The sequence below is a fragment of the Jaculus jaculus genome, chromosome 9, assembly GCF_020740685.1.
Source record: "Jaculus jaculus isolate mJacJac1 chromosome 9, mJacJac1.mat.Y.cur, whole genome shotgun sequence".
Taxonomy (NCBI): Eukaryota; Metazoa; Chordata; class Mammalia; order Rodentia; family Dipodidae; genus Jaculus; species Jaculus jaculus.
The window spans coordinates 43,787,924-43,799,218 of NC_059110.1; the positions used below are offsets into that span (position 1 = coordinate 43,787,924).

The following is an 11,295-nucleotide window of genomic DNA, read 5'->3' on the forward strand; positions in this document are numbered from 1 at the left end:
GGAAGTACAAAGATTAAGTAAAATGGCAACAGATCATAGCCTTCTCTTCTCCAAGCTTTTCACTCTAGAAGGGAAACTCTGACATCCTAGCAGTAGTTGAGCAGCACAGCACCCAGCAAGTTCCCTTTGTAAATAAATCAATTGCTATTATTAAATCCTTCACTAAGGCTGCCCCAACCCCTCAGTTTTCATTAAGCCACATTCTCTAATGTCTAAAGCACTTTCTCTCGGAAAGGTGCTTGGGGGAGAAACAAAGGAGAAGAATTACCTTTACTAATGCCTCAGGGTGTCATTAGTGCTAACATAATGCACCCACCCATGAATTGCATATTACTGGGTGGTAATAATAACAATACCTCTATCTGCATAACAGTTAAGATTTCAAAAGCAATTCCAAATGTATTATGTTAATCTTGAAATAATAGTGAAATTTCTACATAGAGTTTGTTCCTATTGTTTTACAGAGGATGACAGTCTCAAAGAATTTAAAGTTTGTCCAAAGCTACCATAGGAGACAGGGGTAGGAGGCTAGGTTAAGGTAGGAAGCCAAGTTTTTGTGACCTCACTTGAGTCAGTGTTATTTTCAATTCTCTTGGTGCTTGTCATAGTCAGCTTTATGTTGCTGGGATGAACCTCCAAATCAGACACAGTTCATAAGAGGAATGGAAGTTATTCCTGGCTTACAGATCCAGGGAAAGTTCTATTATGGTGGAATAAGAAACTGAACCCCTTTACACAGATCCATGCAGAGAGAAATACCCCTAGCAGTTCCATAAGCAAGCACATCCAGGAACCCCAGAGAGCTTACACACTGCCTATCTTTAGGATGAAACATCAGATCTACCCCCCCCCCCGACACACCTTAGGGCTAGACCCTAGGATCCACCCACAATGACACCTCCTCCAGCTAGGTAGCTAGAGATCTAAAGCTTTAATTAACTCTTGAATCTACTAGGGGACATCCATTCAAATTATCACATACCATCACTGGCCCCAATAAATTTATAACCATCTCACATTGTAAACTGTATTTAGTCTAACTTTACAGGTCTCCATAGTTTTACCAACTTAAAATAGTTCCAAAGTCCCAAGTCTCATCTGAAATTTAAGACTGTCTTTTAATTCTGAGTCCTATAAAATCAAAACAACTTATATACTTTTAACATATAAAGACACAAAGTAATCATTTCCAACTGCTACAAGGCATAACGAGGAGAGACTGAGCCAATGTAAACTTAATCATCATCAAGTAAGCATCCAACATCTGTAATTCAAGTCTTATATCATAACTAGCAACCAACAGTCTCCAGATTTTCCAGTTTCTCCCTTCTGCTGGGCTAAATAGACAAGAAAACCTTTCATCCCAAGCCAACAGTGCTCCATGGTAGCCCTTGCACAGTCCTGGTACATCCAAAACAGTCTTTAGGTCTCAATGCAAACCGTGGCCCATCTTTTAATGGCTCCATTGGTCGTTCAGGGTCATCACACCCTGCCTATATGCCTCATCTCAGCAGCAGCTCCTGGAATACTGTGAATTTCATGACCCACTCTGTATTTTTCACACTTCCAAAATCAATACCAGGAGTGCAGGACACAGCCATATTCTTAATTTAGGAACCAAACATAGGTGACTTTGAAGAGCGGGTTCCTTCTTTTTAGTCACCTTCCTTCAAAAGAGGTAACATTGGGCTGGAGAGATGGCTTAGTGGTTAAGCGTTTGCCTGTGAAGCCTAAGAACCCCAGTTCAAGGCTCAACTCCCCAGAACCCATGTTAGCCAGATGCACAAGGGGGTGCATGCATCTGGAGTTTGTTTGCAGTGGCTGGAAGCCCTGGTGCACCCATTTCTCTCTCTCTCTCTCTCTCTCTCTCTCTCTCTCTCTCTCTCTCTCTCTCTCTCCCCCTCCCTCCCTCCCTCCCTCCCTCCCTCCTCCCTCTTTCTCTCTCTGTCACTCTCAAAAATAAACAAAAAAAAGTTTTTTTAAAAAAAAGAGGTAGCATTTATACCATTCATTCCTTCCTCAGGCATCCTTTCCATTGTTTCAATGTAAAGCATTTGGGTTATCCTTAATCATGGTAATATCTCCTTAACAATAGCAGCTTCAGCAACCAGTCTCAGTGCCAGTAATTTTAAACTTGATTGTGGTTTTCCAACTTTAAAACTTATATTTTTCAGTAATATATCTTTAGCCAAGTAAATCAGTCCATTATAAATTTAACTTTCATCAAACTGTCTGTGCATAGTCAGCAGAATGCAGCAAACCATTATGCCTGTAGCCCATTTATAACAAAGTTCTTTGCTGTCTCTCTTTCCCCTTAGAAACTTCATAATATAACCCTCTAAATACAATTTTCTCTATACACAAATGCACTCCAGGAAGCCCAGACAGGGCTCAGACACCCTACCTATCTTTAGGCTTAAATTCCAGAACTGCCACCAAACTCACCTTAGGGCTAGACACTAGGATCTGCCCATAGTGACACCTCCTCCAGTCAGGCAGCTAGAGATCTAAAGCTTTAATAAACTCCTGAATCTATTGGGGAACATGCACTCAAACTATCTCAGTACCTCATACAGAATTTGACAAACAGCTCATTGGTGTTTTCATGTCTAAGTGGTCTATGTGTATCGGAGGGTAACCTATCACAGTGACAATGTAACCTGGTGGAATTGTGCCAGGCATCTGCAACCTCATACTGGCTTTGGTAAAGCAAAAGCAAAAAGGTACTCATAGGCATTAGGATGGAATCAGCTGAGTGTACCAGCCCTACGAAAAATACACACAAACTCTGAAGTTTTCATCTGCCTGGCCTGAGAACTTACAATCAGCTTCCTCAGCCTTGCTTTGATTTCAGGGCTTGGGAATGTAATTGTGAGAATAGGAGAATCACTAGAAATAAGATATCTGCAGATTCAAATGTCATTCAAAGTAGTTTACATGCTACAACAACAAAAATAAATGAAACAGATTCATGCTAGAAAGGCACAAACACATCAGGTAATCAACTTTTCAGGGCCAATTCCCCTAAGCAAATGCCTTTGTAGTAAAGTCTTTATCATAAAAACATTTATTCTTTCACCTTACCTTTTTGCCCCTTTTTATCTAGAGTCTTAATATTAATCAAGATTTTTGAAATCATACAAATATTTTAAACTATTATAACTAGGTATTGATATAATTATACTTGTCTTTCCCTTCGTTTCAGTAGGAAACTGTACCATAAAAAGTGAGTAGCACTTAATAGTTTTATGATCCCAGAAGAAGTATTAATTCCTACTTAGCAAGCTATAGAAGTGGAAATAAATGAGAGAAAGAAAAAATAAATAGGAAAAGAAAGGTAAAGGAAAAGGAGAAAAAAAGGTAAACAATAAGGCTGAATCAAGTTAAATAAATGGGAATGTTTCCCTCCACAAACAGTAACTCACAGCTGCCCTTGAACCATAAACTTCCAGCACTAATGTATCCTCATCAAACATTTGGGAACTGTTGAAGTTACCTTTCTATTGCTGATGACACCCAGCCAGGGAGAAAGGGGTTTATTTCAGGTTTCTAGCTTCTTGGGGAAGCTGATTTTCTTCATCATGCAACCACTGCAAAGAAACGATAGCCAGAGCTCAAGCTGCCTCTGCACACACCTTTGGGCTGGACTCCGGATCTTCCCCCAGTTACATACCTCCTCCAGATGCTCAGTGGGTATTAGTCATCACAAACACCTGTGGCTATGGGGACATTACATTCAAAACCACTACAGGAGCCTCCTCTTTAGGTTGTCACATTTTCATCCCAGAAAGTCTGTATTACCCTTAATGTTACAAAGAAAATGCCATTTCACCTTAGTTTACCCTAGTACTTAAAATTTTGTAGATATATAGTTAGTACTTGACTCATGTTTATTTTTTAAATCATTTTGAATGAAATGTTAACTGCTCAGCTTGTTACCTTCTATCATAAGGATCCAGTATACAGGAATAGTTTTGTAGTTTTGTTTTTTTTACTCATGTCCATAACACTGCTTATTATGACCCACACAACATAGGAAAAAAAAAATCTCAATTATTGCCAAAATGGAGGAAATTTATTCCTTTAACAATAAGTTGTGAATGTACAGTTAATATTGTTAATGTAACTGTTGGCTTGTGTTCCTTAAGGACAAATTGTGACTGTACAGTTAAAGTTGTTCATGTAATGTGTTAAGCTGTGTTTTTAAATAGTTGAGTCAAGTCTCCAGGTCACTGTAGTAATCTCAGATCTTTTACTTCTCTTACCATTGTTTAAAGTTGCACACCTTAAACATAGACACAGCCCAAGTCAGACCCAAAGAACATGCTACTAATAGTTGTTTCTACAGTTTTTGCTGTTATTTCAGGACTATTTCATTAACTGCTATAAAACTGTCCCAGTTTAGAGACTGCCCTATTTTTTAAGAAATTTATCACAATATCCCATTAAGATTTTTTAAAATATTTTATTTATTTATTGGAGAATGAGAAAGAGGAAGGGAGAAAACGGGTGCCCCAGGGACTCTATCCAATGCAAACCAACTCCAGATGTATGCATCACCTTGTGTATCTGGCTTAGATGTGTACTGGGGAATCAAACGCAGTCTTCATTTGTTTTGTACATTTTACTATTGTACTAGTTTAATTAAATGTTCATAAATTATAGAAATATCATAATTCAAACAGAAGTCAGGAGAGCTGACTATTTACATGTTTTTGTGAAAAACCCACACAACAACAATACATAAGAATAACTTTTAAAGAAAATTTAGGGCCAGTAGAGGGATCACACAAATGTATGTCCAGTCCACTTTCATGCTTGCATAACTTTAATAGCATAACAATCATTTTGACAAGCCAACAATAAGGAGAGGTTTTCAATGCTCTATGAATTTCCAGGAAGAGAGAGCATCTTAATTCTACCTTTGTTTTGTTAATCTGGACTAGTGGCCAGAGTCCTATTAAATGTTGCTTGCAGCAGTAAAGAACAACTTCATAAGTCAGTGGTACAATATAGAAATAAAATAGTAGTAGCAAGCTGACAGCTTTCATGCTAACTCCCATACTATGTCACTCGAGAGAGTCTCTGATAATTACATATAAGTGGATTTCAGCCTCTGAGATACATGCTCTCGGATCTGGGATTAGAAGGCCCTATCCGTTCATTACAATCCTCCGTTCACAAGCCATGCTATCTCTCTTAGCTTCCTGTACGACTATCCTTACACTTTCAGACAAGCAGGGGAGTGATTGAAATTCAGCTTCTGAATCCTAAGCAAAGCACTACAATTGAGAAAGGCATGCAGCCTGTGGCATATGGGGTACGGGGAAGACAGTACAGTGTGACTAGAGAACTGTTCATGATGTTGTGGTGTTAACTTCTGTCCTCAGAAATGATTTCAGATGACCTGCATGAAACGAGAAGAAACTGCATGCAACGTTGCCAAGGTACAGCCTGATAAGTGCAATGTAGCAGATCATCTGAGCCTTTTATTCCTTTTGAAAAGAATACACACCAAAGTCAATGTCATGTTGATATTTTAGTATTTCAGGTTTTTCTACATATATTTTAAGATTTTATAGATTTATCTTGTAGGTAATTTTAATGATTCAGTTCTTCACAATAGCATCAAACTAGCTTGCACAAGTATTGCAGGAGAAACAGTCACTCTTATTTATAGCTGCCATCTCACATACATTTATTTACTGTTTTCAGTGTCCCGAGGAACACAGAGAAACCTTCTGATTATTTAATATATGAGAAAGTGCACAATAGATAACTTCCTACTTAGCATTTTTTATTGAAACTGTGTAACTTTATTTCAACTCAGGTACCTGTTGAGTGTCTAGTTCAAGTACTACTGTAAATATAATGGCTTGAATTATATAGACTTACTCTTTCAGGGGACTTTGTAATTCTTTTCAAAGTTCAAAAAATCTTGTTTTCCCTTTTTATTTAGGAAGTTAGATATATTTTTAAGTAGGGGAAGGGAGATTCCTTCTACATCATATCTTGAATTTTCCTGTGTAATACTACACTTCCCACCTTAAAGCCCTACTTAAAAAATAGTTATTCAAGGCTAGGGAGATGGCTCAATGGTTAAGAGCACTTTCCATGCGAGCATAAGGGTCTGAAGCCTGAGACTGCCAAGTTTTATTCCACAGAACCCACACAAACAGCTGGGCATGGCCACACACATATGAAACTCTAGCCCTGGCATGTAGGAGGATGTAGGTCTGCAGAGACCAGAGAATCATTGAGGCTGGCTGACAAAGAAGGGAAAAAAAGGCAAAAACCTAAAACTGCCATTTGGGTTTGGTGAGAGATTCTGTCACAAAGAAGCAGGCATATGAGCAGAAAGAGGAAGGATTCCAAGGGATCTCTGTCTTTCTGCATGCAAGTGCACTGGGCACATGCATCTGTGTACACATGCGTACATACTACAGACATATCACATATGCTCTACACACACGCATGCACACACACACACACACACACACATACACGTGCATAACAAAATAAAAGTATAGTTACTCAACTCAAGGCTTATCATCAGAATTGAGTTCAGACATGCAGTCTCTGCACCAACAGACAATTTAGGACTTGGAGGATGAAGAAGGAAATGTGAGAAGACCTGAGCCACATACCAGGAATGGGTTTAGGTGGGTTTAGGATGAGAAACCTGCACATGGTGTACTTATCTTAGAGAAAAGATATTTCACAGGATAGGTGCCTGAAGCCCCGAGGAAAGAAGGAGATCCAAACTGAAACAAGACTCTGAGCCTGTCAGAGAAGCAGCTGTCTTTCTGCCTCAGGAAAAGGCCACCACACTCAGTCCATAGGTGCATATCCTGGAGATAAAGGTTTACAGGGGGAGTCAAGAGGATAGGGCCATTTACTGACTAGGCCCAGACAGACAGTACATGTAGTATGAGATGGGTGGTAAGTAAGGAAAAGGAGGGAACTTTTCTGTTGAGAATATGAAAGGAGAAAATATCTGAAATGTAGGCAAGCTATGAATCTTTTGAATTTCTCCTGTGTACAACAGGTTCTTGATTTTTTTTCCAACCATAGAAATAGAATTGCATTATTAGCTTACAGGCTCTTACACGGTATTTAACAGGACATGGCTTCCTACTCTTAAATTTAAATGAACAATATTTTATTATTATTTATAATTTTTTGCAGGCTTAAAAGAGTAGCAATCTATAAATCTCCTATTATCAATTTCCAGAGAGAAATTTTACTTACTAGTCACCTGTCTTTTACATAAATATGTTTAATAAACAGCTAAAACATGATTTAGTATAACCAAAACTATCCCCTTCTTACATGCATGAGAACTGTGACTTCCACCTCAATGCTTATAAATGTACTCATTTAAATCACTTAACAAAAGAAATTAAAATTATTTGGTGTGTGCGTGTGTGTGTGTGTGTGTGTGTGTGTGTGTGTGTGAGTGAAATCTGACTCTTTAGTAGACCGCAAGATATATATAAACATAAAATATACACAGCTCATATATCACTATAGCTCACAAAATAAACTTCCAGTATAACTGACATATGCAATATTAAGTTTTTATAAATATGTTTTAGTTTCGATACTAACAATCTTAGTTTGCATTACTCTACAATGAACCCATACCCTTAAAGGAAAAATGTCATTCAAAGAAAGCCTGTGGTCAATTCAGTGAATTTCATTTCCTTCTGATGTTTCCCACCTGAGAAAAAGGAGAGTAAGATCATACATCTAGACAGGGCAAAGGAGATCCATTCCGTCTCAATGGAAAATTCTTTCTATAGCATTCTAAACTCTGTGATTTGTGTAGTAGTTTGTTTTTATATTTACAAAGAAACAAATCACATAGCTCTAAACCTAGATTGGCAGGGGTAATGGCCAATTAAAGGACAAAAGCTATAAAGGCATTAATTTACCGTTTAACATCCTAAGACTTTCAGAAGCCTGTGTAAAAATTCATGAGATCTATAAGATCCCTCAGTTAAGGCAAAAGTCATTTACAATTGCTCCAGAGATAGTTTAAGCTAAACAGATGTATCCAAAGGTACCAGTCACACAGAATAAAAAATATATTAGTGTTTCATAGCTAGCTTTTTAAGATTCTTAGCTTTGGTAGCATTTTTAGTCCCATGAAACCATCTTTTACTGTGTAATAAATTGAAGCCACTAAACCCAAGACCTTTTGATAATTTCTTGTGTCTTTCAGCCTGAGAAAGTGATGGTGAGTGAGGAAGCACAAATGGTCCTGTCTGCCTTTCCCACAGTAGATGAGGTGAGCGTGCCATTTCCCCTCTAGTACACAGCAGCTGAGATCAGTCTACCAGCTGATATGTCTTAGAATTTTCCATTTCCTTCTAAAAGAGTAAAAATCACATCAGGCAGGAAACATGTTTTTCAGATTAGTGACAAGTGTACAAGTGGCACGCCAGTCAGCCTTTATTTCCAGTGTTGCTAGGCATGCTCAGCAACAGAGGGTACAATTCTTCCTTCTCACTGAAGTGACACCCATCATATTCTCTTTTCATCCACACATCACTAAGCAAGAAAGTTCTCAAGGAATAAAACACCTCATTCTTTGTTGAGCAGTATGCCACTAGAAGGTAAAATATCACCATTAAAGGAAAACATGATGAGCATAATGATGGCAGTGGTGGTGACGGTGAATCTACTCTACAAATCTCTTTACAAACAAGTAGAAGTCGTGTCCATCCTCTACTCATTTACCCACATCAGTACACTAATTTCAGTAGTGAAGAGTTTGGAAGCTTTGTTTAGAAGCCAGTTGATTTAGATTGGCATAAAAATGAGGTTAGGAAGAACTTAGATCTGCAGTAGAAGCTGTCAATGAAGGACAAGTTCTTAAAAATACATGCCTCCCTTCTGCTCAGGATGCCCACCAAATACTCATGTCTTAATCGCATTTTCTCCTTTCTCCCAGCCAAATAAACAAAAAGATTAACACAGTACCTTTATGACACACCTCAGAGTAAATTCTGGAAAATGGGAGGGCAGAAGAATGTAAAGACAAGTCTGGATTTAGGATTTACCTGCTTTGATCCCAGTTGGCAGCAAAAAGGACAAGAATCTTCCTGCCATAGTGGTCCAGATTGGCCAAGCCACCAGGAAATCCATCCTTCAGTGCCTGCTTGATGCCAGGGTCAGTGGCCTTGAAGCTCTTAAACATATCCAGGTTCTGCTGCCTGTACTCAAAGTATTGGGCCAAGAGGCGGAAGGCCTCAAAGTGATGAAACTTACGGGCCCGCAAGAAGCGTAGAATGAAAGCATCATCAGTGCGCAGAAAGCCAATGTCCGGCCTAGTGATGACCATGTCCCTCACCTCCTGGATGTCCTGGTGCAGCGTGTCCGGATTCTCATTGAGTTCCAGGCGAGCTTTCTCCAGGGTTTCAGGAGAGAGACCAGCTTGTAAATGAGTCATTGTTCTGCTGTACTCAAGCCCTCCTTGACTGTCCCACAGCAAACCAGGCCCTGGCCACCTCCACACCACACCCTGGCCCCCAGTGCTGCCTGCTTCCTTTCCGTTACAGGAAATGATTGCTCTTCGTGTCCAATCAAGGACCCTGTTGCTCCAGCTTTCGCCCAGGTTTACTGTGAAGGATCTGAAGTTCTACCCAGAGCCCCTTGGAAACCACACCCGCATTAGTTCTTTCCTTTACAGAATGGGACCTCTGGAGGGCCCTGCAAGCCTGACTCTTGACCTTCTTTATTTTCCTCGTGCTCTCTTTCCTTCCAAATGAAACCGCCTTAGTCCCACCTAGCAAGGGTGCTTCTGATCTTGGTACTGTCCTCTTCTCTTGTCTTCCAAGATGTAATAAAAACAAGCCCCACGCACATCTCCCAGCGCTGTGACTGTGCTGCGGTCCCTGCTGAAGGATGTGCCTGCCAAGGATAATGATGGGAATTCTGATTAATAATAAGGTGTCTCTTCCACGCTGAGATCCAGGGCGGGAGAAAACATCTTTGCCAGAAAGAAAGAGAGAAAGATGGAGGGAAAGGAGCTTATTTCTCCTTCTGCTTATTCAAAAGATGTTATTTTTAAAAGGTATCTGTGTGAAATTACTTAAGATGATTCTGATCCAATTAGGGGAGACTCTGCGGATAGCGCACGTTCCCTCCACCCCTCTTGGATGCACCGTGATCTCATAGGGCGCCGGCAGGGTGTTTGGCAAAGCTGGCACCAGCATAGGCTCCCCACCCCACCCCCAGCTTCTGCTCCTCTATCCCTTTATTTCAAGGACTTGCTGCGGGGGTGGGGATGAGGGTGATGATGGGAGGTTATCTCTCTGGGAACGTGCATGTCAAAAATGGGGGTGGGTGCAGGGAGTTGCAGAGAATGAAATAAAAATGTCTCTATTCCTCTAAACCCCAAAGCAAAAAGCAGAGAGCAGCCGCTTCCTACCAGGAAACCCGGAGGCAGGACCGCTAAGGGTGCGGCAGTCCCCGGCATCCATCAGCCAGGCTTCGGCGACGGCGGTGGCATCAGCTCCGGTCGGCGGGATGGAGCGAGTGGGGAAGGCAGGTGGCGGCGGCGGCGACCCTGGCTGAGGACTCGCTGGTGAGCAGCCGCGGCCACATCGTCCGGGAGGAGCCGCCGCCGCCCAGGGGAAGGCTGGGGACCGCCCAACTAGGGCCTCGGCTATCCCAGGTCCGCGCCTGGCCCGGCCGCGCTCGCCTCGGGGGAGGGAGGAGAGCCCCGAACGCCGCGGGGAAGGAGCAGGCCGCGCGGGCGGGCGGGCGGGCGGGCGGCGCCGCCTTTGTGCGCCCGGGGCGGTGGGCGCGGTGGGCGGCCGCCTAGGCTCCTTGCTCCCCCGCTGCTGCGACTCCTTGTTTGGAGCCCGAGCCGGTGACCGAGGCTGCACTCGACTCCCGTGAGCACCTTGCTCTCGCGCCCCGAGCCCCGCTGCCCGGGTACTGCTGCAAATTCAGAGGCATCCAAAATCCCCAGCCTCAAGTGGAGTTCCTCCTGGTCCGCGCGCCTAGGCCTTTGTGTGCTGGACCCCGGGTGCCCGCCCCTCGCTCTACCACGCCACACCACAAACCTCTGCCAGATCCCATAGGTGAGGTGGATGTGGCAGGAGGAGGAAAACATGCCGTACCTTCTGCATTCGATGAAAACAGAGATGTTTGATATGCAACGACCACAGTGGTTTCTAGCATTAGCATTACTTAATAAGCCTGTGGAGGAACTTACCTAAATTTTTTTTAACCTTAAACTATCTCTGCTAACTTCCTATTAAGGAAGATGAAAATAAGAAC

The 11,295-nt window shown here is 41.8% G+C and overlaps 1 protein-coding gene across 5 annotated transcripts in view; it reads right to left on the minus strand.

Annotated features, from left to right (window-relative positions):
- Clvs2 (clavesin 2) overlaps positions 1 to 10,587 on the minus strand; it is an 80,608-nt gene extending 70,021 nt beyond the window's left edge. The window contains exons 1-2 of one of the 5 annotated variants that reach the window (XM_045159764.1): positions 10,439 to 10,587; positions 9,069 to 9,918 (exon numbers count right to left, since the gene is read on the minus strand). In XM_045159764.1, the coding sequence (XP_045015699.1) occupies positions 9,069 to 9,457 (389 nt within the window). In that variant the 5' untranslated portion in view covers positions 9,458 to 9,918; positions 10,439 to 10,587. Of the gene's footprint in view, positions 1 to 3,496; positions 3,577 to 3,939; positions 4,031 to 9,068 lie in introns of those variants that run through there. The other 4 variants (XM_045159765.1, XM_004651230.2, XM_045159767.1 and 1 more) reach the window with 4 other exon arrangements.
- Between the last annotated feature and the right edge of the window lie 708 nt (positions 10,588 to 11,295).